Genomic DNA, 26577 nt, shown 5'->3' with positions numbered 1-26577 from the left:
TTATGTCAGTCACCAGATTCTGTGAGCGTAGCCAAAAGGGGTTTTGTGTTTAAACCCCCCTCCAGCGGGGTTTGAAGCTAAAAACCACCTCTTCAGTATAAAAAAAGCAAATTACACACTCAAAATTCTATTAAGCGTAACCTAAGAGGGGTTTTGAGTTTAAATCCCCCTCCTCCAGAAAGCTTTAAGTTTAAAACCCCTCCAGATTGTTTTAAGTATAAAATCCCCCTAAAGATAGTTTTGAGGTTGAAAATCCCCTTTTCAATGTTATTTACGAGCGTATCTATGGGAGTTTTGAGTTAGTTTAAACATTTTTTTCTAGATTTTTTTTTTAGCTTAAAACCCCCCAACAGATGGTTTTGACGATAAAACTTCCCTTTTCGCTATACAGTCTAAAGCAAATTACAATCACCAAATTCCAAGAGCATAGCCAAGAGAGGTTATTAATTTGTACCAGTCGCTGGGCTCCATTAATAAAGTGAACTGAATAGGATGGAAGTCGTATGACGAAATAGAAAAAAAAAAGATAAAATCTAGCTCAACAAAAATGGCTAAGAAGATTTTAGGAGTCAGTTATAGAGATCGGGTCTCAATCAAGGAAATCCTATGCCGAACTGGAAGTCGACCACTTAGTGAGGTTGTGACAGCGTCGCATGAGGTTTGCGAGACATGTTCTCCTACAAAATGAATTACGCATACCAAGAGTTGCGATGACATGGATGCCATTACGAGGAAAGCGCAAACTGGGACATCCTAGTATAGCTTGGTGCCACACTTTCATGGAGGACCTCAGAGCAATGGACACCAGGTGGGAAGAGGCTTCAGACATTGCCAGTGACAGATTTTTGTGGAGACAGCTTGCCACCCAAAGCGCCGAACGGCGCGGGTGGATGGCCTCCATGTCATCACAATTCTTATTTTGCGTAACCCCCCCCCCCCCCCCGACTACGACCAAGCCGTAAACGATTCTTTATTCGCAATTTTGACCCAATATTTTGTTTTTGGAATACGACATGATACAAAATTAGACTTCCTGTTCGCTCCAGCTTATAGATCTTGAATCTAGACCAGTGATAGCTACCATGTCGACAGGTATAAACAATCCGCTACTCAACGGAGACGCCGTTGATCGTAGTGTTGTCTATGACACTTGTTGTGACAGCGCTGAGCATAGATCTAATCATGTCATCGTGATTCCTGCCTGCAACCAGACGTTCAATAAGAACTGTGCTGACGGGGCCGCCTCAAGGGGAGAGTATGATCACCGGAAGACCTGCCAACAAAGTATTGACCAATCCGACGTTTGTCCTGATACCAGTAGCAGCAAGAGAAGCGCTGGTGGTGGTGCAGCAGATGGACTTGTGCCCAAAGGACGTTGCCCACTTGCCCCACAGACATGTCTTTCGGACACGCTTGAAGATTATGCCGTGTTTGACAACCTGGCTTCCTGGGGACCTATGGTGCATCGAGAAGGCGTGCTGGAGCAACGTGTAAGACCAATAGTTTTGATGACCACCGCCATGACATTCACTGCCTCTCTTCCTGCCATGAAGATGCTGTTGGTGCTGACTGATAGAAAGGCCAGACAACGAAAACGACGCCCCGTTAACCAAAGGCAGATCAACTGGAGAAGGAGAAAGCGGCACCTGCAGAGAGCAGTGTGGATGGCTTTGTGGGAAGCACGCTCCATTCAATCTGTGACTCCCACCGACCGACCTCCACCTACACTGACCTACCGTGAACACGTTTCTTTTCGGGACGAAAAGACTAAGGTGGGGGTAGTGTTGTAACCCTGCCTTGCACCAGTGCTTGAGGTGCGCACTAGTGAACGTAAACAGGAAGACACTAGAACGGAGAGAATAACAGTGCATCAGGGATTGTGAAGAGTCTGAATGTTTGGGAAACTAAGAGGCCAACTTTTATGCTGCCTGAAGGTTGTAGTAGGGACCTGGAGCGAAGCGGGGAAGGCTATCGTTGGTCCACATTCGGGTTAAGTATCAAAGGACTGGTATACTTAGTAGTAAGACTCTGAGGAAGCTGAAGAATGTTATGTGTTTACCCTAGTGAATAAATACAACTATTTATTTCCTGTTAAACTGTGTTGAGTTGCATGCCTATTCGTTGAGTGCCTTGCAGCAAGAACTAATAATATTTCTCTCTTTGTTGCCCCGAATAAACCTGTATGATTGGCTATAAGCGAATTCCGGGTATCTTGTTACCTTTACTAATAATAGATTTAAATGGCGAGTATTTTAAGGTTACGCTAATTAACCTTGAAGCAAAATTTACAGAGTCGGGTATAACAGATCCAATAGTTATTCTTAATAATGCTAGAATTGTTAATTATTCGGGTTTGGCTTCTATAATTTCAGAATTAAACTTCACACTCGAGTTATTACCCCTCTATTCATCTTTCCTCAATCCAATGGGAACATGCTTTTCTAAATTAAAAAAAACAAACCAACCGTTCTTATAGAGTGATAAAAGAGTGAATTGCAAAGGTGGGAAAATGAATCAAAAACCTAAATGTATGTCTTTTCGTCAGAGGAAATTTCACATTCATGGCATTTTTTTTTTTGGTGAAATTTTTAAAAAATTATTATTTCTATGGGAACTTCCCCCATGCCGAGTTGACCAGAGAGGGGCTACTAAACAGCGTGACGCAAAGGTTAACCCTTTTTGGTCGAATGTCCCACTGGGTGGGACATTTTTTTTCCCCATTCTGGTCGAATGGTCCACCCAGTGGGCCATAATAATTTGGCTCAAATTGAAGTTAAATATCAAAGTTTTTGTTCCACTTTCTGATTCCTAAATTTTAAATTACTATTTTATAAAGCAGAAAGTAAATGATAATCGTGAAATTATTCTAAAAAATAAATAAAATAGCTTGACCAAGATCGTTTTTCACAGCATCAAAGGCGGTGCGGAGGGGGGGGGGGGCAGGGGGTAGTCTGACCAGAGACAATAAAAAAATTCCAATATTTCATAGCTAACTTTCCAAACAGAAAGACTAAACACTGCATTGTTTGCAGTAACATAAAAAAACCAGGCAGTGGGCGTAAGACAGTATTCTAGTGTGAAACTTACTCTCAGTTGGTCAGTTACGTCACCCTGGAGTGCACCCTTGGGAGTGCTTCAAAAAGTACCATCCACAAATAAATTTTCAAAACTAAACATTGAGACATCATGTTAGGAACATTTTTCGTTGTTATAAATAAAATATATAAAAAAAAACACCAACTGGGTGTCTGTTTTATTTTATTTTTCTAATTTCTTGTAAAATACTATGAATCAGCTAGAATTAAATTCAGACCTGGCTGCAAACTCCTCAAAAAATAAAAATGACTGGTAAGGGTTAAACCTATGATAACGCAGCCACAATGAGTGACCGTCTGGGGCATAAATCCAAAGGCAACATTTCTGAACTGTGATAGACACTCTCTCAACATGGCAGCTTTTCATTCTGCTGAGATAGATCCAACAATTGTCACCTTTTTTTGGAACTGTACATGAATTGTTCAATTTTTTTTCCAAATTAACCTCAGAGATGGGCCAAACTGAAAGAAAAAGCCGGGGTTAAAAAAAAAAGAGTAATACAAGAGAAGAAGCTACGTCAGCAGTTTCCTTGCATCTCGACAAAAATTATCATACTGTTGGAGAACCTTTTTGAATCAACAACTGAAAGAATGGACACTAGAAGCAGTGCACAGAATATGTTCTGTTGTCACAGATAAATATTAACATACTGTAGACATTAATTAATAATAACGATAATAATAACGGAGACTGTGGTTATCAAAGTAGACATAGAAGACTCTCTTTTTATTTCCGTCAAATCCTTTTGCTTTCGCACAAAACATAAACAAACAATGACCTACCGGTAATATAATATAAAATTAGCACATCCTTCCTTTTGAAGTTATTATCACATCCTTCCTTTTAAAAATCTTAAGACTGATATCTACTAGGAACTTTAACAATTCGACCACTTCTGGTTGTCTTGACTGGCACAACAAGTTCTCTAGACGTTGGTCTATAACTGTCTGTTTCGTTTGTTCCAACAGTTTGCTGTTCATTGTCTTTATCAGTATCATACTACCCAGAGATGTCTTCATCGAAATACCCTTGTTAAAAAAGCGTTGATTTCTTCTGTATGTTTTTCCATAGTTTGTCTTTATGATATTTCTTCTTCTTCTTCTTCTTCATCGTTCTCATTGTTATGTTGGAGTGTTCATATGACTAGACCAATACATGAGATGAACTGCGCAGTGGTTTCCAAATCAGGGAGCTCTCCATATAGTTTTCTTTCTATTGGGGTGATTTGGGGTTAATGTCTTATACGGGCCTCTTGGTAGAGAGAGCAATTTTGGAGGACGTGGTCGGCATTTTCTGGTGATACTCCACATGGGCAGATTTCACTGGTTCCAATTTTGAGCTTCCGGAACATGTGTTGTCGCATTCTGTTGTGTCCGGTCCTGAGTCGAAAGATTAGACGTTGGTCTTGTCGGGATAGCTTATAGTAAGCGTCATCTTTCTTGTGATTTGGATGAGAGCTCGTCCATTTCTCATTTATTTTATCTACAATTAATTTCTTCATTTCTTCTGGATAGAGTGCAGAGTTTACTTGTGAGTTTGTTCTCCCACTCTTGGCGAGTGTGTCAGCCTTCTCATTTCCTGCTAGTTGTATGTGAGCTGGTATCCATTGAATAACAATTTTTTTGCTGTTGTTGTTGAGCTTTATAATTGCTGTTCTGAGGTTTTTAATATAAGGGGAATCAGAATTTTGCAAGCTTTGGAGGGTTGTTTTCGCGTCTGTTAGTAAGACAATCTGACTGTGAGGGGAACTTGGATGATTAGCTAGCATGGTAGCAGCTAGTGCTAGTGCTTCCCTTTCTGCTCTGTGACTGTCAGAGAGCTCTCCAGTTGCAATGGATTTTTCTAGTTTTCCTCCATCTGGCCATTCGATAAGTATTCCAGCTCCTCCATTTGTGGTGACTTTATGGGATGAGCCATCCGTGTAAACTCTGATCCACTGATTGCTAGGGTAATTGGTATGATATAAGATCTGGGTGATGAGTGTTTTTTTATGACAACTGCTTTCTGCCATGTTTGTCCTCTCCGACAGAGTAATCTTTAGGTAGTCTTGCTTTTACATCGTATTTCACTTTGCTTTTCATCTGTCGTTCGTTGAGTAATGTCTCTGCATTTTCAGTTACCGATGGTTTCAATAGTTTGGGATCATATGGAGATGAAGGGCAGATTACAAAGGCTGGAAAGAAAATGGATACCTTTGGGTTTCTTCTTGAACCAAGACACCTGTTGGATGATGACACGCTTATAACTGTGTTACTTTTCCTGTTTGTATGATGAAATAAATGGCAAATCACTTGTTCAATGATGTCATCGATGCACGAGCACTTTTCATCAACAAACCAGTAATACAATCACCAATAGACATATTGCTGAAACAGACTTCATATGGTAATTACGTGTGCTTAAACCTTGCAACCTCCCCCGAATACCGCTAACTCAGGCCACTTCCATTGCGTCATGTGAGAGATCATTCTCAAAGCTCAAGTTCATCAAAAACTATCCCAGGAGCACAATGACGCAAGAAAGGCCTATCATGGCTTTAATGTCAGTGAAGTCACAAATACTAGAAAATATTGATGTAGATGATGTTATAGATGTCTTTGCTGCACAGAATGCACGACGTTAAGCGATATGAATTGAGATTTGTCACTTGTGCATTATTTCGCCAATAAACAACGGTATTAAACATTAAAAGAATCTTAATTATTATTTTTTGTTAAGTTTACTGATATACTGAACCAATTTGATTTTGGGCTTATATATTTTGTGCGTACATTATCTCATGTCATATGTCGAATGTCAAAATGCAAGGGGCCCCCAAAGAGGTCGATCCCCCCGGGCCCCCAAATACCTAGCTACGCCCCTGCTTGAACAGACTTTTAACAAAGCTTATATTAAGTGTACTTGTAGGCTATCAATTACTTTGGATCAGTCATGTAATAAAATTTGTAGGCCTAATAGATCTAGTCTTCACATTACTAGGCTAGAAATCAGTAAAAATCAGTAAATTGCAGTATTAGCTAAGCAGGGGTCTACCAAATGCCGGTAAACATTGCAAGGGGTCTACACGCCATAAAAAAAACACTGGCCTAGATCTAAAAATAAAATTCCAACACATTCTCACAGTAGAATCTGGATCTAAATATGAGACATATTAATTTAGAATTTAGATCTATAATTTGTTTTTTAATTTTTCAGTTTTTAAGTAGGCTACCTCAGTTTTTGTAGGCTACGTAATGTCCTCTACTTCACCAATACTCGGTTAGCTCAGTTAATAGACTTTAGACCTGAAGGTCAGTAGGCTACGTAATGTCCTCTACTTCACCATTACTCGGTTAGCTCAGTTGATAGACTTTAGACCTGAAGGTCAGTAGGCTACGTAATGTCCTCTACTTCACCAATACTCGGTTAGCTCAGTTGATAGACTTTATACCTGAGGGTCAGTAGACTACGTAATGTCCTCTACTTCACCAATACTCGGTTAGCTCAGTTGATAGACTTTAGACCTGAAGGTCAGCAGGATACGTAATGTCCTCTGCTTCACCATTACTCGGTTAGCTCAGTTGATAGACTTTATACCTGAGGGTCAGTAGGCTACGTAATGTCCTCTACTTCACCAATACTCGGTTAGCTCAGTTGATAGACTTTATACCTGAGGGTCAGTAGGCTTCGTAATGTCCTCTACTTCACCAATACTCGGTTAGCTCAGTTGATAGACTTTAGACCTGAAGGTCAGTAGGCTACGTAATGTCCTCTACTTCACCAATACTCGGTTAGCTCAGTTGATAGACTTTAGATCTGAAGGTCAGTAGTCAAATCTCAAATCGCGCGATATTTTTTAAAATTTATTTAGGCTATGTGAGCATTTGCAGGGTGTAATAAGAAAAAAGGGTCCTAGACCCCAAAAAATTTGAAATATTTCGAAAATTTCTATAACTGAAAATCAGAAGAATAGTCAGATAATGTAAATAACACTAGACCCTATTGTTTAAATAGGAGAGTTGTGGGGGTGTAGAGAATTTACAGGCTGGTGCAATTCAACCTACAAGAAAGGCCTAATAGAATTAGTTAGCCAATGGAATGTATTGAGGAGTTTTTAACTTTATATTATTATATTTTTATAAGTAAGAAAAAATGGGAGAGATGCATAGCAAAATAAAAACTAATCAACGGGCGAAGCCTTTGGGTAAGGCTATTTTCTTTATATTCAAATATGGAATAACTAAGCTATGTTCTAAAATAAGTTCGGCTGTCAGGACCTAAGGTTTTGGACATTTTATACCATCCATGTGACAGAGCTTCGCATGAGGTTTGGGGGAAAGGTTCTCCAACAGAATGAATTACGCATACCAAGAGTTGCAATGACATGGAGACCATTAGGTCTACTAGAAAAGCCCAAAACCGAACCGAGCGGAAAGATCTAAGTCTAAGTAATACCATCACTCCATCTCCAGTAGCGCACAGCCCATGGAGAGCTCTGGCCTGCTTCAACACATCCTTCCATTCAGATCTCTCTTGACTCGAGCTTTTTGTCTCAATGTCCGAGCTCTAAGCTGTAAATCTGCCTCTACATCGTAAATCCTTCGTATTCGTGGTCTCCCTTTGGGTCACCAGCCTCTTTATTGTACTCATTTTGTTCCTCTGTTCTCTGACATACTTTCAAGAAGAACTGCCAAACAGTTATGGAGTGTGTGTGAGTGTTTCTATGGTGATGGTGAGAAAAAGATAAGCGGCATTGTCGTAAGCTATCTTGGGTAGGCCAGAGGAGTCCAGCATGCTAGAGTGAAAAGACATGTTTTTGTAGTGAGAAAACTTTAAGACAGTTATACACTGGATAAGTCAGATCTGTAATGGATAACTGTCTCTCCGTACAAGTAGCTGCCAACAAAACCTATCAATTATCATTAGACACAATCCAAAACCAAGCCTTGCGGCTAATTAGTGGAGGTATGAGAACTACTCCCACAGCATCCTGTGAAATAGACTCCTCTTAAGTTAAGGGGCAACAGAGTAGCATTAGAAGCTATTGAGAGATACAGAAGGTTGGAGGACGATCATTCTAATAAATTATTAACACAGAGAAATAGGAAAAACAACCAAAAAAAGCAAAGGACTCAGATCCAACTTACTCACGAACTAGCCCTAAAACACCACCTACCTAATAACAAAGAAAAAATTACCAGATTTTCAAACATAACGCCCGGACTAAACTAAAAACAACCAACCATCAAAACACATTTACTAAATAACACCTTATCAAAAGAATCAAATCCACTGGAGCTCAAAGTAGACACGCTTGAAACAATTGAAAGCTATCAAAAAACAGCAATTCATATATATACAGACGGATCGGCTTTCAAAGTCACCATGCACATCGGTCTTGGTGCCTTCCTGGTCTTCCCTAAAAATAAACACTTTGAGATAAGAGCACCATGTGGCGATTACTGCTCAAACTTCCAAGCCGAAATTGAGGCAATTACCATAGCACTACAGACAGTGGAAAACAAATTATATGAAGGAGTGCAACCACCATCAGATATTGTTGTCTTTACAGACTCTCAATCTACTCTGCAAGCACTTAACAGAAGCACCCCAAACAGCCCAAGAGAGTTGACAACACTAATTGTGATAATCCATCAGATGATATCAAAATTAAATATCAATATCACAATACAGTGGATCCCTGGACACATTGGCATCATGGGAAATGAAAAGGCAGATAAGCTATCAAAGGCAGGTTCATCTATGGAACAAGCAGATAGACCTGTTAACTACCTCACCCTAAGGTCAATGTTAGTCAACAATCACAAAGAGGAGTGGCTCAACCAATGGGCATCAGGAAACACAGGAAGAGCCATGTACAAAGAAATGACTACGCCTAACAAACTGGACAGTATTAACTTCCTCCCCCGCAAAAAACAATCTACAATTTTCCAACTAAGAACAGGACACACACCACTATTAAATTACCACCTGAACAAAATAAACTCCACACAACTCCCCCATTGCAGACACTGCGCCCACCCCTTTGAAACCGTAAACCATATCCTCTTTGAATGCCCCTCCCTAATCCACCTTAGGAAGATCCTACTGTGAGCTTGCGCTCCCAGGGCTATTTTTATATGTATTTTTGTTGTATAGGTTAGAGCTATTTTTATATATTTTATTTTTATAGGTTAGTGTCAGATTTTATAATTGTACTTCCGCATATTTATATAGGTTAGTGCGGGATAGTATAAAAAGTGATGTACTACATGCTGTCTTAAAACAGTTGAGTGTACATTTGACCAGTGGTCAGTATAGTATCTCTGCGTGACAGCTGAAGATCTTTGTGGTCTGTCGTCTAATTATTTTATTATTCTGTACCTGGGACGGCCTGCTATTGAGTATTACTCTGCGGAATATAGCTGCTGTGTTATTGCTGCTGTATCTAATATTGCTGCTACTTGAGTACTACTCTGCTGTAGATCTAGTCAAATCTTGTGTTATTTTGTTTCTGTAGTGTTGCCTTAGTCGGCTTAGACTTATTGACTTAGTCTGTTCTTAGTGAATACTAATAGTCATAGTAATTTTAAGGTACTAAGGCTAAGGTGTTCTTGTTTTAGTGTTAGTGTTATGGGTTGGTTGTAGTAGTAGAATATTGTAGATCTAGACTAGTTTATTGTAGTGTGTTTGTGTAGATCTAGGTCTAGTGTAGCAGTTGTAGTGATTTAGTTAGATAGTAGGTTTTATCAGTTTGTGTTAGATTTTAGATATTTGGTTTGGTTAGTTTGTTGGTGTTTGTAGTGGCGTAGATTTAGAGCAGTGATTCCCAAAGTGGTCTATATAGACCCCCAGGGGTCTACGAAGACTTTCAAGGGGTCTACGATAGTGAAAAAACAAATTGGGGGTCCATGAGATGTCCAAGGGGGTCTATGATAATAGATTTCATATAAGCAGGTTGTGACTTTAATTTTTACATCCCATTAATGTAATTCTTCACACTATATATAATTTGTGACTTAGTTAATCATTTAAATATTTATCCCGCTATTCAAACGAAAAATTGTTGTATTTAATTTCAATACTTATTAAAATAACTAAATTTTATCTTCATGTAAATAATGTTTAACAAAAAGAAATGTAGACTGTCTAGCATTGATTATATAAAATTGTTCATTCTTTCCTTGTCAACCAAGCGGTTACCGATTGCCTTTTATGACGATATGAAACTAATTACGCCTGAGGATCATCTGCGACAATATCACCCAAATAAAAAGATATAGATTTGAAAAACTTTTGAACATTCAAAGATAAAGTTCAGAATAAACCCACAAAATCTCTATTCAACATCATGTAGAGAAGATGGCGGTTTATGAGTCTTACAATATCTGTTCACGTATAGCAAAATAAGGGTGTGGTGGTAGTGGTTAAGCGCTTGGCTTCCGTAATTGGGGTCCTGGGTTTGAATCTCTGTGAATTTTGAATTTCAGGATTTTCAGGGCTCCCCTGAGTCCACCCATCTCTAATGGGTACCTGAATTATGTTAGTAAAAGTAAAGGCGGTTGGTCGTTGTTCTGCCCACATGACACCCTGCTCGTTAGCCGTTGGCCAAAGAAACAGAGGACCATAACATCATCACAATGTCTGAAAGGGGAAATTTACTTATTTATGGCAAAATGTGGAAAACACCATAAGTAAAACATTGATTTTTACCAGCCGTTGTAGGCTAGTTTTAAAACCTGTTTTACACAAACCCACATCTGATATTATTAAAAGAATTTCTTTAAGCAACAATACAGTTCAAGGTTGCTTCGGTGGCATGAGTTATAAAATTAAAAGCTTCATATGTAATTCTTTGCAAACGACATATATAAGTTTGGGCTCAGCAGCGTAACAGGTTCTGCCAGGATGTAGTGGTGTGTGCTGCAAACTGCAAAAGGTTTAGATAATAGTGAACAAATAGATGCTATCTTACTAGATTTTTCTAAGGCTTTTGACAAAGTTCACCACCATAGTTTGCTTAAAAAATTAAAATATTTCGGCATTAATGGTCCACTGCATCAGTGGATTAAAGACTTTCTGATAGGGAGAGAACAAACTGTAATAATAAATGGCTCTAAATCAACACCGATAACAGTAAACTCAGGTGTACCTCAAGGAACAGTCTTGGGTCCACTACTATTTTTAATTTACATAAATGATTTACCAAATTGCATTACTTTAGGAACAAAAGTCAGATTATTTGCAGACGATTGCATAATATATAGAACAATAAAAACAACACAAGACACAGATATTTTACAAAGAGAATTAGATGAATTACAGAAATGGGAATCAAATTGGAGCATGTCTTTCCACCCAGAAAAATGTCAGTTGTTAAGAGTAACAAAAAAACTAAAACAAATTAATTCCACTTATCTTATTCATGGCAAACCAGTAACACAGACTAAAAACGCAAAATACCTAGGTGTTATAATAAATGAAAAACTGTCATGGAATCCACATATTGATGAAACTACAAAAAAATCAAACAAAGCATTAGGATTTATTAAAAGAAATTTCTATAAATCAAATAAGAACATAAAACTAAAATGTTATTTAACCTTGGTTAGGCCAATAATAGAATATGCATCCTCTGTTTGGGACCCCTCAACTCAAGAAAACATTAAGAAACTAGAACAGACACAAAATAGAGCAGTGCGATTCATAACAAACGAATATTCACATTTGACTAGAGTAACACCTTTAGTAAAATCACTAAATTTAGAAAGCCTTCAGGACAGAAGGCTCAAAAGTAAAGTAGCAATAATACATAAAACACTGAACCATAATCTTCAAATACAAAAACAAAATTTAATAAAATACTCTGAAAGACACAAAGATAAAGGCACATTCCTCGTCCCATATGCTAGGACAAATTTGTACAAATACTCCTTCTTCCCTAGTGCTATTAGAGCATGGAATGGGTTGCCTGAGCTAGCCAGGAAAACCAGTGACTTGGCAGAATTTAAGTCATTGGTTAATATGCATGACTAAATGCATGACGCGTAGGACGTAATCATCTTCTTTTTTGAAGTAACGTCTGTATTATATAAGATAAGAAAAGAAACTGCATTATGGTCGCCGGCTCCTTATTTTTCCTCAGGTTAACCCACAAAACCTTTCCCATGTTTGAGTTGCAAGACAGGAGAGTTTTTAATTCAGTTTTACTTCTGCTAGGTGGGTAGCCAGCCAAGACTAATGAGCCCTTCATGCTTACTGGTTTAGGCGACAGTCACTCGCCTTCGCTCTTTCTCCCGATAGTGATAACATCTTCGCGCGGACACAATATTTGAGCAACTCGTGAAACGTCAACAAAATACACGAGAAACTGCTCTTTGCGAAAACTCTTACAATGATACTTAAGGCCATTATGTTTGGAGATTCCAGCAATACATATTGCTATTTTAATTGGTTTTGAATTTTATCAATAAAAAAGAGAGATCTCTAAAATCTCTAATATGTAGCTTTAAATTACTTTTTCACTTTTCAACTCTCTACAGATAGAAATTAGGAGGCGGTTTGGCTGAGCGGTAAAGTACTTGGCTTCTGAACTGGGGGTCCCGAGTTTGAATCCTGTTGAAGACTTGGATTTTTTATTTCGGGATCTTTTGGGCGCCTCTGAGGCCACCCAGCTCTAATGGGTACCTGACATTAGTTGGGGAAAGTAAAGGCTGTTGGTCGTTGTGCTGGCCACATGAAACCCTCGATAATCATAGGCCACAGAAACAGATGACCTTTACATCATCTGCTCTATAGACCACAAGGTCTGAGGGGAACTTTACTTTACTTTTGTACAGATAGAAATTAGTTTTAAAAATGTTGAATTTGCAAAAATTTGAAAGTTAAGCAGGGGGTCTACCGATAACCAGAAAACATGGCAAGGGGTCTACGAGACAAAAAAGTTTGGGAACCACTGATTTAGAGGGTTTTAGTTAGTTGCTGGGTTCAGTTGTAGTGGTTAGTGTATATATTATATTTTATTATTATTTGATTTCATGTCAATAAAGTATCGTTTTGTTTTATTTCTCCTAAACTAAAGTTTCGTTATCTTGTTTGCATTTAGTTTAGGTTAGTATGTCTGGTTACTTAGGCGACTCTAGCCCCTTGGTCGTAGACTGAGGTGTCACAGATTGAGCCCACCCAGTAGCGCTAACATCTGCCTACTGTTTATATATAAATATTGTTGAGCAGAGAATAGGTCCTCTCACTCAGCGCCTCCTGACCTGTTCACACTACTTCCACTACAGCCCAACATAACCAACACCCTGTACGGCAGTGCTGAACAACTGAAGAAAACAGCACACTTTTTTTCCTTGGCACAGTCTGCAAAAGAGCTCAAAGCTCAGCAGCAATAAAGCTGGCTAGAAGAAGAAGCAGTGAGTTAAATTTTATTCTCAATGTTATATTACTACTAAAGTGTACCATGGGCGTAGCCAGGGAGGGGCTTGGAGTTCACCCCCCTGCGGGAACATTTTTTGCTTTGATTTTGTATATTTTAGGTGAGATTTTAATACTAAACCATCACTTGCCCCAGCACAGCCAAGGGGGTTTTGAGTTTAAAACCCCCTACCAGGGGTTTTTGCAGTTAAACCCCCCTCTTCTATAAAAAAAAAAAAAAAAAATGCAAACGACGATATCCACATTCCAAGAGCATTGCTAAGGAAGATTTTGATTTTAAAACCCCCTCCGAAATTTACGATAAAACCCTCTCTTCAATATAAGACTATCTATACATCAGTCACCAGATTCTATGAGTGTAGCCAAGAGGGATTTTGTCTTTAAAACCCCACTCCAGCGGGGTTTGAAGCTAAAAACCACCTCTTCAATATAAAAAAGCGAATTACACACTCAAAATTCTATGATCGTAGCCAAAGGGGTTTTTGAGTTTACATCCTCTTCAGCGAGGTTTGAAGCTAAATAAATACCTCTTCAGTATAAAAAAAAAAGCAAATTACCCACTCAAAATGCTATGATCGTAGCCATGGGGTTTTAAGTTTAAACCTCCCTTCCAGACGTTTTTGATGCTAAAAAATACCTCTTCAATATAAAAAAGCAAATTACACACTCAAAATTCTATGATCGTAGCCAAAGGGGTTTTTGAGTTTAAACCCCTCTCAGCAAAATTCTATGAGCTTAGCCAAGCCGATGGGGGTTTTGAATTTGTTTAAAAAAACTCTAAGAGATTTTTTTAGTTTAAAACCCCCCAACAGATTATTTTGACGATAAAACGTCTCTTTTCGATATAAAATCTAAAGCAAACTACAGTCACCTAATTCCAAGGGCGTAGCCAAGAGAGGTTACAAATTTCTACCAGTGGCTGGGCTCCATTAATAAAGTGCAGTGAATAGTCATCTGCCAAAATTGAAAAAGACTAATTGTGGCTCAACAAAGACGGATTTTAGGAGTCAGTTATAGAGTTCAGGTCTCAATCAAGGAAATGCTATGCCGAACTGGGAGTCGACCCCTTAGTAAGGTTGTGACAGAGCGTCGCATGAGGTTGGCGGGACATGTTCTCCTACAAAATTAATTACGCATAATAAGAGTTGTGATGACATGGAGGCCATTACAAGGAAAGCTCAAACAGGGACACCCTAGTACAACTTGGCGTCACACTTTCATGGAGGTCCTTAGAGCAGGTAGGAAGAGGCTTCAGACATTGCCAATGACAGATTTTTGTGGAAGCACGCCCAATGCGCCGAACGACGTGGGAGGATCTAAGTCAGTAAGAATAGCACATAAGGATTTTGAAATAAAACTTTTTAATAGCAGGATAATGCACTGTAGATACCTCAGAATATGCATTGCCGGCGCTGGGGAAGCGCTGTGCTAGCAAGAGCGGGGAGTCTACAATTTTTCCACTTACTCCAGGAAGAACCTATTGTCTAAAGTCTTCCAAAAAGAATGAAGGATCAGAATGTAATAAAGATTAAGTATTTGTGTGTACACACACCATGGGCGTAGCCAGGGGGGGGGTTCTTGGGGTTCAAACCCCCCCCCCCCCGAAATTAAATCCCCCCCCCCCCCGCAGGGGGGGGGAACGGAATTAAGTGACTGATTTTTGCATTCATTTTGTTTATTTTAGGTGAGATTTTAATACTAAATCATCACTTACCACAGTACAGCCGAGGCAGTTTTGAGTTAAAAACCCTCTACCAGGGGGTTTTGAGTTTAAATCCCCCTATCAGGGGGTTTTGAGATTTAAAAAACACCTATCAAGGGGTTTTGAGATACAAATCCCTCTACCAGGGGGCTTTGAGTTTAAAACCCCCTACAGGGGGTTTTGAATTTTAAACCCCCTACCAGAGGTTTTTGCAGTTAAATCCCCCTCTTCTATAAAACAAAACAAAAAAATGCAAACAACAATCCCCTAATTCCAACACCACAGTTGAGGAAGATTTTGATTTTAAAACCCCCTCCAAAATTTACGATAAACCCCATCTTCAATGTAAAAAAAGCAAATTACACACTCAAAATTCTATGAGCGTAGCCAAAGGGGTTTTGAGTTTAAAATTCCCCTACAGAGCGTTTAGAGTTGAAAACCTCTCTCTTCAATATTATTTTAAAGCAAACTACAGTCACCAAATTCTATGATCGTAGCTAAATGGGGTTTTGAATTAAAAACAAAACAAAAAAACTCCAGAGATTTCTTAGTTTAAAACCCCTCAACAGATGATTTGACGAAAAAACTTTCCTTTTCGATATAAAATCTAAAGCGAAATACAGGCATGTAATTCCAAGAGCGTAGTCAAGAAAGGTTACAAATTTCTACCAGTGGCTTGGGCTCCATTAATAAAGTGTGAATAGTCTTCTGCCGAAATTGAAAATCATTAAATGTGTCTCAACAAAGATGACTAAGACAGATTTTAGGAGTCAGTCATAGAGATCGGGTCTAAATCAAAGAAATCATATGCCGAACTGTGAGTCGAATCCTTAGTAAGGTTGTGACAGAGCGTCGCATGAGGTTTTGCGGGACATGTTCTCACACAAAATGAATTACGCAAAATAAGAGTTGCGGAAACAGCTTGCCGGAAAATGCGCCGAACGGCGCGAGAGGGTCTAAGTCAGTAAGAATAGCACATTAGGTTTTTGAAATAAACTTTTTAATAGCAAGATAATGCACTGTAGATACCTCAGAATATGCATTTTGTTGGCTTTCAATACCATAAATAGTGCTCGGCGGCGGGGCTTCGCCCCGCGCTGGGAGAGCTCTGTGAACTTCCCCAGAACCCTTGCTAGCAAGGGCGGGGAGTCTACAATAAACAATAAACGTCTTCCGAAAGGGTCAGAATGTAATAAAGATTAATTATGTACACACACACACACACACACACACACACACACACACATATATATATATATATATATATATATATATATATATATATATATATATATATATATATAATTTTTTTTTCCGCGCGGGGGGTGGTGGGAGAGGGTCAGGGGGGAATCCCCCCCCCCCAAAAAAAAAACCCTCCCCGAAAAAAATCCTGGCTACGCCCATGACACACACACACACATATTTTAGCGGGGCGGGGAGAACCGGCGCCTTCGACATAGGTCACGGGAGAGCCCATCCCGCGGAAAAAAATCCTGGCTACGCTCATGAAGTTTACTACATTTATTTCATTTCATCTCAAGTTGATATTTAATTATTTTTTTTTTTACAAACAATTTATTCAAATTTTATAAGTTAAGATATAATACGCCCACAGCAATTTAGCTGTCTACCAGTAGTTTGGCGCTCCAAGTCAACGACCGTCGTCAACACCAATGAAATCTGTTAGTTTTGTTTTTTTTTTGCTTCCGTCAATATAGGTGTGTTATCATACAATTGGTTTATCTCCTGGTTAGTGCGTGTTCTCTATCCAGTACTTCCAGTTTCATATTGTATAGCACCACAGATTTTTTAAAGAATTTTTAGTTCTCAATTATTTCGCAGATTTTCTGTAGTTTTTGTCAGTGTCAGTTCATTTTCTATATATTCAGTAGCATTTAAAATCTCGAAATATACAACCTATCTCTCAATAACCCGGATGTTTTCTGTGATAAGATCACCATCTCTGTTCTCACACATGTGTGATCTAGCTTGAAATCCATTCTTTTCATCTTTAATTTTCATATACATTCCTCGCACATCCCCCTCTCTTGCTAGGTTCTAAATCTGAATAATCTTGGACTTTTCCCATTCCCGTTTTTTTCTTTCTGACAACTTTTGTGGCTCTTTTTGTTTCATTTTATCGATGTCGGGTGTGTCTAGTTTTTCACTGCAGCATTATCATTCGACAATTGTCATTCTCTTCTATAACATGTCTACATTCGTCAACACAGCATCCAATTCCCTCGTTTTAATTGTAATTCGGTTAATTGCCTGCTTTATTGTTTGCTCATTTATGTTATTTCATTTCATTTTCCTTTTCCAATGTTGTTAGGCCTACTTGTGTTTGGAGTGCGATTCTATAAGTTTCTGCCAAAAGTGGATCCTGAGCAGATTTTGGCAATCATATAGCTGTGCTCTTTTTCTTTTGGTAATTGTATAGGGTAGGCCTACTTACTTTTTGTTTAAATTTAGATTTTACTAGTACCCGTACGTGGTCTGAGTTTGATCCTCTGATAACTTCCTACATTAAGTATGTTAGATCCATATTTCTTATCTATGAGTATATGATCTATTTGATTTAGGGTGTTGCCAGCAGATGAGATCCAGTTTACCTTGTGAATATTCTTATGTTGAAATTTAGTGCTGCTGATAGACATTTCTTCGCGAAATCCACTCCATTATGGTGGTCTCCATGTAAACATTCTATGCCAATTGTTGGTCTGAATGTTGATTCTTTTCAAATTTTTGCACTGAAATCTTCTAGGACTATTTTGATGAACGATTTCCCTCTCAAACGTAGTGAGCAGTCTATCATTTATGGGTTTAAATCCAATAACATTAGGCCTACTTAAAAGAAATGTGGTTTATGTGGCCTACGGTTTACGAGTGTCATGTGGCTAGCACAACGACCAACCGCTTTTACTTTTCCCCAACTAATGTCAGGTACCCTTTAGAGCTGAGAAGACTGAGGCCCACAAAGATCCCCAGGATTCAAACCCAGGACCACCGCTTCAGCCACTGCGCCTCCAATAACATTACCTACCATATCCTTTTTAACAGCGAATCCTGTAGCCTACCTAAGTTGTTAGTGCTTTTACCACTATAAAATGTATAGGCCTAGTCCTTAGAATGTCAGTGTGTTTCCACCTGTTTTCCTGTAGCAGGTCTATATTTCTTGAACAGTAAGAATCATTTTCAACAGAGAAAAGCTGAGGAGGCAAGAACTTAAAACAAATAGTGAACATTAGACTGCTATGCCTTCAACCTCCCCCCCCCCCCCCCAAATAAAAAAAAACTGGTACAAAACTTCATAGACTTATGGCCGGATTCGGAATGACGGCATGTGATGCAAGAGTTCAACATAAATTTAAAAAAAAACAAAAACATGAATGATGTTATCAAAGCAATATATCAAAATTCAAATAGCTCAGTACTTCTTTAGTATATGCATAGGAAACTGGAATCAAATTCAAATTGTTTTCTTCGCTTGTTGTCTCTATATGGTTGTGAAAGTCGAACATTGAGGCTGAAAGAGAATTCAAGCATTGGAGAGTAAATGCTGCAGAAAAATACAGACACATGTACTTTGACAAGTCAACACTCTGGATGACTAAAAGGAAGAACTCCTCAAAAGATGAGCAGGTTCGGTCCAATTGTAAGACATGGCTCAATGTCAAACGAGATGCAGTGGAGCACGCAGAAAGACAATCTGGCTGGATAACGTACGTAAGTATGGACCGGCCGCTCTCTTGGTATCCTGCTACAAACAGCTGCTGACCGGGTCAAGTGGAGGGAGGGATTCGGTTAAGACAACTGACAAAGCCACCCAACGACGACAGTCAAGGGAAAGTTGAATTCAGTTGGACCAGAGCACCTGCGCTAAGCACATTCCAGACTGCAAAACAATTATCATGTCCTTTTTTTCCTTAGGTTTAAAAAAAAAAGGCAGCTAGGTTTATTTTATTTCCCCGGTACCCCTCCATAGATTAAACGTAACTTATTTATTCCTGTGAATACCAAAGGGGAGCATAGGGTCACAACCACACCTCTCCGCTAAGGACCGGCCTCTTCAAGGTTTGCTTGGGCCTGCCTACTTTCCTGCGGATTCCAATCAACTGCTTGACGTGCAACATTGACGGTTTTCGCAGGGGTGTTCTATCCATTTTCGCTTTTTGATATCTTGGGCTATGGGTTTTCGCTTGGTTCTCTGCCACAAGTTGATAGTTGTTTTATTTTTTTTCCCTATTAAACGTATATTTAGGTGGGTATCTAGCTAATCCCGCTTTTTTTTTTTTTTTATTTTAAACTATATAAGGAAAAGTGCAGTTTCTTTTCTACTTGGGTGTCATCCCTTGATTGGTGTTGGCCTGCAACCCCCTGATAACGCCACTGTGTGGACTGAAGGCGGTCGATGATTATTATAAAGAGAACACACACACAAATCCACAAACGAGTATTATTTTAAAAAAACAACAACATAATAAAGCATAAATATTTATTTAACAACTGGAGATGCATTCCAATTGAAATATTTTCATTTTTAATGAATAAAAATGATTATATTTAAAAAAAATTCTGGCAGAACAAATGTTATGTCCAAAGTGAAGCTAAAGAAAAAACAGTATATAATAACAAGAGTTATAGAAAATATTGTTAACATAAGTATAGTAGCATTATCTGAATTGGGTTTGCATAGCTGCAATTATAACAAGTAATAGTATTGAATAGATATATATCATTAGAAAGCGAAAGACAAATAGTAATACATATAGATCAATGTATTTAGCTGTAATTACAATGTAACATGGTCTTGAAACCAAAACATATTTTCACATATTTCTGGTGGAGGCTACAAAATATAACGATTGATAAGTGAATATTATACACATAAATAAACGTTTGCAAATGTTCTTGTATTTAAAGCGCCTAGCCTACAAATTGTTTTGATTCACTTATTAACATAAAAAATTAATTTGTGTCATAACTAGACTAGAGATGTGTTTCACATTTTTATTTCCTTCCAACAATAGACAAATAGTTTTTATTTTTAGGTTATTTTAACCAAATTAATTCAATGCAGTTACCACTTTTAGTAAAAACAAATATTGAAACTAACAGCAGATATTTTTACTGATATTTTCTAAAATATCATAAATATAAAAATAAATAAATAATTACTGCCAGCAGTCGTCTAAGTGTTGTTTTTTTAAAGGCTGTTAAAGGCACAATGTTTGTTTGATTAAAAAAAATTCTAGTGAAAGAAATCCCTTCATAGCTCAGAAAAAGGCAAGACTCTGCTTGATGTCTCAGAGTTAATTGCTGAAGTTGCAGAAACACTTGGTTGCCTCAATTTGTATTGTTTTCCAGATGAAGATAAAACAATATATGTTTTTCCAGATAATGTTGTCATACTCTTAAATTGTAAAGGCACATCTGTCTTGGAAATATTTATTATTTGTGAAGATTTGGCTATACTATCATTTGAACAATAGTTATTATTCAGCAATTCAGTGTTTAAACCTCCTTTAGGTTTGGCCTTTATTTTTCCAGAGAATGAGTTGACACCATTCATTGAATTTTTCATTTCAAGATTATTTTGAGTTACCAAGTTAACACTAGTGTCAATACCTACTACAGATTTAGATGTATTGATGTCGACATTAGCAGCCATTGTGCTTACTCTACTTTGACTGGGATTACTTTCTTGTTGAACTTTAGAACAATTGCTAGATGCTGACATTGGGCTAGAATCATAGGCTAGTAAGCTAATAGTGCCCTTGAAGTCACTAAAACTATTACTTGTTTCACTAGGAAAAAATGGGGATGTATTAAAATTAAAAACTTCTGCATTAGGATTAGGAAGGGTTTTACATGCTGAAACTCTCCTGATGCTAGAATTAACAATGGAATGGTCCTCCATATTTGTAGGAAATATTTGAGTACTATTTTCACCTTGGTTATAGTTAGAAGCAAGATTAGCACAGCCTCCTAGACTTACTTCTTCTTCCGTTGTATGTATTTGAACAATGTCATTATTCAGCACACTACAATTATACATTGTATTTAACTCTTTGGAATTATTCTCTTTCATTTCATCCTTTACATTTAAATATGTAGAGGTTGACCTATTAAGTGAGCATACATCCCGTTTTTCACTAGGTTCTTGTTCCTCCTTAGGACAAGTTTTAAAATTCATGTACTTAGACACAGTTGCTAATAGATTTAGACCTCCAAGATTATTTTCAGGCTTAGCTTCTTCAATTGAACAAGTGGTATTTCTGACATCCTTTGCTATACCATATAAGAGTTTTGATGCTGATGGTCTCATCAGTTTTTCAAGGTTGAGCTGTGTATCATTTTCTGTACTGTCATTCTTTTTATCTTCTTCTAATTGAACTTCTGTTAAAAAATGTTGTGCTGCAGTCAGAATGTTTTCATCAATAGTAACCTTTCTTGGAAGCACATCAGATTTTAATGGAACTTTGACAATATCATTGTTATGTAGTCGTTTGCACTGAAAAGAATAAAAAAAATTTTGGCATTCTGTGAAAAATTTTAATAAAATAAATGAATAAAATTAAAAGCAATGAATATATCTATACCTTTCTATACTAATACTTATGGCAAGTTATAAAAGAAAGGTGGGAAACTTATTTGGTACATTGTTTTACAGTTTACTTAGACAAGTAAAGAGGTTTTTTTATGGGCATTCTGTGGTATGACTGCTAGCAATCAAAATTGCATTCTTTGGGGAAAAAAAAGATCAGCCTAAAAATGAAATTCCAGACCACTTAGAAACCTAAACAGAAAATCCTTTGCTATATTAGATACAATCTTCATTTGAGTGCAAGACAAAACTCATACATACCTTGCTACGCTCTCTTGCTTTTAACCTTGCTGCATAAACTTTAAGTCTAGCTTCCTTTTCATCAATTTCTTGCAGTTGATTATTTCTTTTCAAGAAAAAAAAATCATTGTTAGTCCTGAGTTGTTTTTTTCTTAACAAAAAAAAAGTCCCATGAGTTCTTTGAACAAAGCTCTGTTAAAATTATTTTGTTTTAAAAAAAATATTTTTTTTTTTTCATTTAGCTTGTTTTTTTTAACAAAATTATATAAAGTCTCTAAACCTTATAAAAAAAATTTAATAAACCTTATTAAAAAAATTTAATAAGTTCAATTTCTTGAATGGAAATAACAGTAAGTAATAATAATAAAAACAAAAACAAATAAAAGAATATTAAACTATTCTGAGTCCGTTGTGTTACCTTGTTAGTTCCACACTGTGAAACTGCAGCAGATGACGGCTGTATGTGTTACGATTAGAGAAGCGGCCATTACAACCTTCTATCACACATATATAATGTTTCTCTCCAGTATGCTGCCTTGCATGACTCTGGTTGAGATAAAGTTTTTTTTAATAAATTGAGCATTACTAGTGTGTCATTGCTCTCTTTTCTTGCTACTAAATGAAAACATCTGCATTGAGGAACTAGATCATAACTATGCCAATACATAGAATCTAAATGAATAATTTTCCTGTTTCAAAAGTGAAAACTAAATTTGCTGTAAATGTGACATAAAAAAAGTCAAAAATGACAAACTACAGTAAAATCAAACAAATTTCTTGGATTTACCTTCTGATGATGAGTATGATTGTGAGTTTTATTACATCCTGGCTGAGTACATCTATATCGGGGTATACCTACTTCTTTAAGAATGTGATACTGTAACGAGTGCTTCCTTGTAAATGTAGCATCTTCCATATTAGAATCTTTACATTTACTGCACACCCAAAATCTAATACCTGTAATGTGTTACAAAATTATTTTTTTTTGTATTTCAATACTTAGAATAGAAATTACTTACCAAACAGGGCAAATATAAATTTGTATTTAAAAAAAGGCCTGAAAATGTTTATTGTATTATAGCAGGAGTGGGCAAATTACGACCAGCGGGCCACATGCGGCCCTCCAAGTGTTTTATGCGGCCCACCGACACCTATAGAAATCAGGTCTGCCCACAGTATATACATATAAAATGCAAATATTAAAAATAATATCTATATAAATTATTGAAACTGTCTCATTATAAAAGTTTTTAGTAAACGAAGATTATGCTTATTAGCTATACATCAATACACTCCATTCAAGACACAATGTCTGAGTGTTGGGTAGGCTTAGAACAAGATGGCAAGTGTAACAACTGATGGAGCTCGATCTTTGACTGAGGAAAATAATTTTTTTTAATAAGAAATATCCCAACCATAAACTCTAAACAGAAAAGTTTGCACTAAGCTGCAAAAAAATTACATCGTTATATTTGTGATAACATTACAAAAATTAAACTAATAGAGCTACATTCTTTCTATAGTGTTATGAGTTTCACTAAGTTCTTTCTATGACTGTGACTTTGTAACTCGTATTTCTAATGAAGAGTGGAAGACAGATTTCATGTTTTTTTATAATTGCTATTGCAATTGGTTGTTTACATATGAAATATAAATGCATGTTAAATCTTTTCAAACAAGGCTTTCCCATTTCTACAGGCAAGCAAAAGAAAATAGTTTTTGTCATTTTCCTTTGCTGAAAGGTGAAATAATTAAAAGTACAACACTTATTAATATTCCTTAATTGTACAATTTATAAAAGCAAATTTTAAGACGTCAACCAGTTTTCAAGACAATCAGCTCACCATTTATCGCAGAAGCTGATTCAGCTCCAGAGGACATAACTCCAAGCAAAGAGAAGTTCCAGTCAGTACTACCACGGGAGTCTTATGGGTGCAAGAAGCTGTATTTCCAAACTTGAAAAAAAAAACAACTTTGCTGCTGTTCACACTATTTGGGTACATATACATCAGTTCTTCCTCTTCCTTCTCATTTTACATGTTGAAGGGTTCAGACAAGTAATTATATATCTGAGATGAACGGCGCAGTGGTTTCCAGATCAGGCAGTTCTCCGAATAGTCTTTGGAGAGTCTTGTTCGGGTCTCTTGATTTAGTATGCACCATTGAAAAGCATGGTCAGCATTCTCTGGTGATGCTCCACAAGGGCAGGTTTTAACTTCCAGAACATATATTATTGTCTCATTCAGTGAACAAACATTTTTTTGTTGGAACTATACAAGTATAATCACTGGTCAATGTTGACTGACTGTAATTTGACAGCAGTCACAGGGGTAACAACTAGTAAGATAGTTTCACAGTTCCGGAACATTATGCACGAGTGTAAAAAGTAAAATACTGCACATTAAGTAGTATATTTGTGGGGATATTGTGATATAAAAAGACAACAGCAATTTTTTAAAAATCGTAAAATTGCTTTCAAAAACTGCTACATCTTGTTGAAATTTTTCAATGCGGAGTGTGAAAAAGAAAGAAAGAAACGTGAATATAATAGAGTGTAAATATGAATTAAAAGACATTCTACACACTTAGCAATCGTATCTTACTAAGATATATACATATATACGGCCCGACATTCCCAAACTTTTTATTAATGCAGCCCTCTATACAAAAAGGTTGCCCACCCCTGTATTATAGTAAAATATCTTTTATGACATGCAGAGGGACTTGGTATATGGGATAAAGTTTCCTTGCTGCCTTTAGGCACTCAAAACCTACTCATCTCAAGTCAGAATTTTATTCTAAATCGAGCATCCTTTATATGTATGATTTAAACCTATTTTGTAGAGACTGTAGTTTTTTTTCTCCCTTATGTTCTTGTTAACCTGTTCTGACCCTCTTAATAACCATTTTTTTTCTACGTGCTGAGTACCTTGATTTTAACTACCTTGATTTTCGTTCATGATGGGGTAAATGACCTGAGTTGGTGCGTTAGGAGAGACACAATATTTTTTAGAGATTGAGTTATTTTTTGCGTTTGTAGATCAGTGTATGTGAATTTGATTTGGAGTATTGAAAAAATATTTCTTTTTACCAGAATTATCCTAACCCTAACCCATGGATTGAGTTACAGTGAGAAGGAGCCTGCAATCAGAGTGAAAGCGGCAACCAAGGAATTAGTGAGTTCTAATTACGACCCTATGACTTAACAACTGGTGTCAAAGTCGGGATCGCTGAACTTACCAACATGTCTACTTTTAAAAACCTACTCGACAGAATATTGGGTGAGATAAAAGTGGGCTTTGCCAGCTTGATGCAAGCAAATTAAATGACAAAAAGAGGAACGTCTAGGGTAAATGTGAATAATTGCAATTGGCCTGAAAAATGATAAGAAAAAATGGTAATTCTGCAGGATTTCAAGGGGCAGCCATCTTTGTTATTGTTTAGACTGTAATCTTGAATCTTGGGTTTTCTCTCCGATTTGGGTTTTTGTTTGTTTTTATTTTTAAAGCTAAAAAATATCCTAATAAGTCTATTAATTAGACTCATAATCTAACTGCTAGAACTAGACTAACTATATTAATATGAACAGGTTCTTAAAGGCAATAAAGGTTAATTAATGTTTGGTAATAAACTGTGCTGATATTTATAGTAGGCCTAGTTAAATTTAGATTCTCTGTATCAGAATAATTCAGAATAGATATAGACAATATTTAACAAAGAAGACAGAACAATAAGAAACGTATTGTATTGACACCAAGTCAAAATTAAAAGAAAAAATAGCATTGCTTTGAAACCACAGAAGTAATGTTGATTCTTGGTATTTTTTAAGACACTATCTTGGGATTTCTTTGGAACATAAACAATAACAACATAGTAACAAAGATGGCTGCCCCTTGAACTCCTGCAGAATTACCGAAAAAATTCATAAGCTACAAGATGAAATTGCACCAGTGAAGTAGCAGGTTACACGATAGATTGAGGACAGCTTAAACCCCTAAATTGAAGTAGGTGATTTAAACTGATTTTTTGTTCTAAATTATTTTATGGGATATAAAAGTTCAGAAAAAAATATTTTGCCTACAAATTTGTGTATATTTATGAACAAAAAATTTTTGTTAATGTAATTTGAGGCGAAAACAACACAAACATATGTACACAGTATCTCAAAATCTAACAAAGATATTCAAATAAAACTTTGTACATATATAGTTTATTATATCTAAATTTATGTAAACTAGAATAAATATGAATCCTGCAACAAAAATTTTAAAAAATAATTTTACAAGTTTGCAATGGACTTTTTCTTTAAAAAAGAGGGGGTGGGGGAAAGAAAAAAAATGTTTGGGGAAAAAGTATTATAGATATAGAAATAAATGTAGTTCACATAGATTAACATATATTCCTGGGGAAAAAGTATTATAGATATAGAAATAAATGTAGTTCACATAGATTAACATATATTCCTGGGGAAAAAGTATTATAGATATAGAAATAAATGTAGTTCACATAGATT

The 26577-nt window shown here is 36.8% G+C and overlaps 1 protein-coding gene across 3 annotated transcripts in view; it reads right to left on the bottom strand.

The window, feature by feature from the left end:
- Positions 1-19715: 19715 nt before the first annotated feature.
- The window catches only part of LOC106069093 (uncharacterized), a 28521-nt gene continuing 21659 nt past the window's right edge, over positions 19716-26577 (bottom strand). For 2 of the 3 annotated variants that reach the window (XM_056024577.1, XM_056024579.1), the window contains exons 10-13: positions 22852-23021; positions 22483-22610; positions 22086-22170; positions 19717-21731 (exon numbers count right to left, since the gene is read on the bottom strand). In XM_056024577.1, coding sequence (XP_055880552.1) covers positions 20487-21731; positions 22086-22170; positions 22483-22610; positions 22852-23021 — 1628 coding nt within the window. In that variant the 3' untranslated portion in view covers positions 19717-20486. Of the gene's footprint in view, positions 21732-22085; positions 22171-22482; positions 22611-22851; positions 23022-26577 lie in introns of all 3 variants that reach the window. The other variant, XM_056024578.1, reaches the window with a different exon arrangement.

This window comes from Biomphalaria glabrata, chromosome 3 (assembly GCF_947242115.1).
Source record: "Biomphalaria glabrata chromosome 3, xgBioGlab47.1, whole genome shotgun sequence".
In the NCBI taxonomy this organism is placed as follows: Eukaryota; Metazoa; Mollusca; class Gastropoda; family Planorbidae; genus Biomphalaria; species Biomphalaria glabrata.
The sequence above is the reverse complement of the archived record's forward strand: the minus strand, read 5'-3'. Positions and strand labels throughout refer to the sequence as shown.